The sequence below is a fragment of the Theropithecus gelada genome, chromosome 19 (assembly GCF_003255815.1).
Source record: "Theropithecus gelada isolate Dixy chromosome 19, Tgel_1.0, whole genome shotgun sequence".
Classification (NCBI taxonomy): domain Eukaryota; kingdom Metazoa; phylum Chordata; class Mammalia; order Primates; family Cercopithecidae; genus Theropithecus; species Theropithecus gelada.
This window is the reverse complement of record NC_037687.1, coordinates 22,166,852-22,171,340: the sequence shown is the minus strand read 5'-3', so window position 1 is coordinate 22,171,340 and position 4,489 is coordinate 22,166,852. Positions and strand designations below refer to the sequence as shown.

The 4,489-nt window shown below is 54.1% G+C and overlaps 1 protein-coding gene across 1 annotated transcript in view; it reads right to left on the bottom strand.

Moving 5' to 3' along the window:
• Positions 1–3,120, bottom strand: part of APOC4 (apolipoprotein C4) — a 3,921-nt gene extending 801 nt beyond the window's left edge. Inside the window, exons 1-2 of the mRNA XM_025367206.1 lie at positions 3,005–3,120; positions 477–618 (exon numbers count right to left, since the gene is read on the bottom strand). Of these exons, the coding sequence (XP_025222991.1) occupies positions 477–618; positions 3,005–3,080 (218 nt within the window). The 5' untranslated portion in view covers positions 3,081–3,120. The remainder of the gene's footprint in view (positions 1–476; positions 619–3,004) is intronic.
• Positions 3,121–4,489: the final 1,369 nt, after the last annotated feature.

Sequence of the window (4,489 nt, the reverse complement as noted above, 5' to 3'; positions counted from 1 at the left end):
CCCAGTTCCTCCTTCTCCCTCAGCCCCAGGAGTCCAGGCCCCAGCCCCTCCTTCTCCCTCAGACCCAGGAGTCCAGGCCCCAGCCCCTCCTCCCTCAGGCCCAGGAGTCCAGGCCCCCAGCCCCTCCTTCTCCCTCAGGCCCAGGAGTCCAGGCCCCCAGCCCCTCCTTCTCCCTCAGGCCCAGGAGTCCAGGCCCCCAGCCCCTCCTCCTTCAGACCCAGGAGCCCAGGCCCCCAGCCCCTCCTCCCTCAGACCCAGGAGTCCAGGTCCCCAGCCTTCCTCCCTCAGACCCAGAGATACGGGGCCTCAGTCCCTCCTCCCTCAGACCCAGGAGCCCAGGCCCCCATCTCCTCCCTCAGACCCAGGAGCCCAGGCCCCCAGCCCCTCCTCCCTCAGACCCAGAGATACAGGGCCCCAGCCCCTCCTCCCTCAGACCCAGGAGTCCTCTCCTGCCACCCAGTCCAGCACACACTCACCAGAACCACTGCCACCTGTCTCTGGTCCTGTTCAACACTGGCTCCAGCAGCTCCTTCATCCTGCCCGTCACCAGGCTCCAGTGACTCATCTTTAGCTTTGGTGGGGGGCTGGGGGTTCCTTCATAGGCTTCTGACTGGCATGCTAGGTGGAACCAGAGGGCAACTTGGGCGGGCTGGGACCCTACAATCCCCCCTTCTCCCTTTCCCGCCATGCTCATCCTGTGTCACTCCTGGTGGCCCAGGGGCAGCCCCCTGCCAGTCCTCTTGCCTCCTGCCTTTACCCGTATATGTCCCCTGACCGCTTACCCCTCCTTCAACCATCAGTCATCTCTCTCTCTCCCCTTTTTTTTTTTTTTTTTTTTTTTTTTTTGAGACAGAGTCAGTCTCTTGCTCTGTTGTCCAGGGTGGAGTGCAGTGGCATGATCTTGTCTCATTACAACCTCCACCTCCTGGATTCAAGCAATTTTCCTGCCTCAGCCTCCTGAGTAGCTAGGATTACAGGCATGTGCCACCATGCCCGGCTAATTTTTGTATTTTAAGTAGAGATGGGTTTTCGCCATGTTGGGGCCTTAAACTCCTGACCTCAAGTGATCCACCCACCTCAGCCTCCCAAAATGCTGGGATTACAGATGTGAGCCACCCCGTCCGGCCGGGCCATCTCTTCACCTTGTGTCAGTAGTCTCTCCTGTCACCCTGTCTGCCTATGGTTTCCCTCTAATGGCCTCTCTAATTGCCATCCTCTGATGCCTCCCTTCACCACCTGATTTTGCTGCCCAGGAACTACCCCTTTCCCCCTTAGTTCTCCTGTGACCCCCACCCTGTCTAAGCTACCTCTATGGACAGTGGAGGGAAAGCAGGAGGTGACTTTCTGCCCCCAGGGGCAGACATTGGCTCAGCCTTGCTGTCAGTTCCTCTTTCCAGGCCAGACCTTCTACCCACGCGTCTGGACAAAGCCTCGCCTACAGAGACCAACCATCACGCAGGGGCCACATGTGGCCGGCTGTGTGCCTTGGCCAGTGACTTATCCTCTCTCCCCATGACTCAGTTTCCCCTTCTGTAGAATGGGATAATAGTACCTACCACAGGGTTATTGTGAGAATTAAGAGTTAATACATACGATGCACATAGAATGGTGCCTTGCACATTGTAGGTGCTATATACGTGTTAATTTCTTTTTTTTTTTTGAGACTGAGTCTTGCTCTGTCGCCCAGGCTGGAGTGCAGTGGCGCGATCTTGGCTCACTGCAAGCTCCGCCTCCCGGGTTCAAGTGATTCTCTGGCCTCAGCCTCCCAAGTAGCTAGGACTACAGGTGTGTGCCACTATGTGTGGCTAATTTTTTGTATTTTTAGTAGAGACAGGTTTTTACCCGTCCGTTAGCCAGGATGGTCTCAATCTCCTGACCTTATGATCTGCCCGCCTCGGCCTCCCAAAGTGCTGGGATTACAGGCATGAGCCAATGTGCCCGGCCCTGTGTTAAAAATTTAAATTTCGGCCGGGCGCGGTGGCTCAAGCCTGTAATCCCAGCACTTTGGGAGGCCGAGGCGGGTGGATCACGAGGTCAGGAGATCGAGACTATCCTGGCTAACATGGTGAAACCCCGTCTCTACTAAAAATACAAAAAATTAGCCGGGCACGGTGGCGGGCGCCTGTAGTCCCAGCTACTTGGGAGGCTGAGGCGGGAGAATGGCGTGAACCCAGGAGGCGGAGCTTGCAGTGAGCCGAGATCACGCCACTGCACTCCAGCCTGGGAGACACAGTGAGACTCTGTCTCAAAAAAAAAAAAAAAAAAATTTAAATTTCTACTGGATGACACTGATCTAGAATATGATCCCATTTTAAAATAAAGTACATCGCCGGGCATGGTGGCTCATGCCTGTAATCCCAGCACTTTGGGAGGCCAAGGTGGGCGGATCACCTGAAGTCAGGAGTTCAAGACCAGCCTGGGCAACATGGCAAAACCCTGTCTCTACCAAAAATATAAAAAATTAGGCAGGCGTGGTGGCGTGCGTCTGTAGTCCCAAATACTCTGAAGGCTGAGGCAGGAGAATCGCTTGAACTGGGGAGGTAGGTGATGCAGTGAGCCGAGATCGCACCACTGCACTGTCACGCACTGGGTGACAGAGACTTCGTCTCAAAAAAAAAAAAATTAAATGCATATGCAAAACACAGACGTACACACCAGCACACACTCACAGACCCCCTCACATGTGTCCACACACTCAAATATTTTGCACACATGTACCCCACAGAGAGACAGGTGCACACAAATACATACATGCACACAGACATGCACTTTTACCACGACTGTGTACTCCCAGTTCCACGCACGCACACACACACATGCACAGATGATCCCAGTTTGTACCAATGTTATATTCATACTTTACTCTCAACTACTGACACACACACTCCCCGACACACACACGCTCCGTACTCACGTCTCACGTGGCTACAGAGCCACAGGACACACAGCCACACTCACACCCACCAGGTGTGGGCCCCACATCCCTCCACCCTCTTCTTCTCACCCCCAATGCAGGCCAGGACCAGCACACAGAGGCACAGGGCAGGCAGGTCCTGGAGCCTGTTTCTGAGGAGGGACATTTCTGGGGGTTCCGTGCCTCTGTCCCTCTGTGCTCAACTCTGTGGGCCGGGGGAGGGGAGGCTGCACAGAGCAGGGCCCTCCTCCGGCCACCTCCCCACTTGGCAGAGACTTCAAAGAGCCGGGCCCAGGTGACAGTGGCAATCAGAGGTCATGCCTCTGTGGGCCTCCCTCCTTCCCACCCTCCCACACCGTGCCCTGAGAGAAGACAGAGGCTCTTGAGCCTCCTGCACTGAAGCAGGTTCAAATCCTGTCTCCACCTCCCATGACAGCCTCATTTGCTGGCCTCAGTTTCCTCCTCTATAAAGTGCGAGACATAGTACATATTTCAGGATATTACTTGAACAAATACAAAGAAAGGCACAGTGGCTCATGCCTGTAATCCCAACACTTTGGGAGGCCGAGGTGGGCGGATCATATGAGGCCAGAAGTTTGAGACCAACCTGGCCAACACGGTGAAACCCTGTCTCTACTAAAAATACAAAAATTAGCCAGACATAGTGACACGCGCCTGTAATCCCAGCTACTCGGGAGACTGAGGCAGGAGAATCGCTTGAACCCGGGAGGTGAAGGCTACAGTGAGCCACGATCACACCATTGCACTTCAGCCTGGGTGACAAAAAGACTCTGTCTCAAAACAAAACAAAACAAAACAAAAACAAAGAAAGCTCTTACCATGGAGCCTGGCATTATAGGTGCTCAAAGATCATCGCTGTTATTATTATTTTGTGTCTAATTTCTCCTAGCCACTGGGCTGCAGGGCCAGGCTTGTGGTAGGGCCTCAACAGGGCCTAAGGGATGATGGCAGGAAATAGCAACACAGTCTCATGTCTCCAGCCTCTGTTTCTTTCCGGGTAGGGTGGAACCCGATCACCTCCACGCATTCCTTGAGTTCTCAATTCCAGCTCTTTCTCCTCCAGGTGACTCTGGCTTCAGACAGACCTGGGCTTCGAATCCCCCACTCCTTCACCGCATGACCTGGGCAAATACGTTTTCTTTTCCGGAGCTCAATTTGTTCAACTGTAACATGGGGTTGATAGGGAGCACCTGCCTCCCAGCGTCCTCATGCAGGAGGGCTGAGGCCTATGCAGGAGAGCTGCAGGTGCACATAGTAGGAGGTCATCAACATCAGGTCCCAGGCCAGGGCGGTGGCTCCCACCTGAAATCCCAGCACTTTGGGAGGCTGAGGCAGGTGGATCACTTGAGGCCAGGAGTTCAAGACCAGCCTGGGAAACATAGTGAAACCTGGTCTCTACTAAAAATACAAAAATTAGCCAGGTGTGGTGGTGCATGCCTATAATCCCAGCTACTCAGTGGGGGGCAATGGAGTGAGACCTTGTCTCAAAAACAAAACAACAATAACAACAACAAAAACCAACAAAGGCCAGGTGTGGTGACTCATACCTGTAAT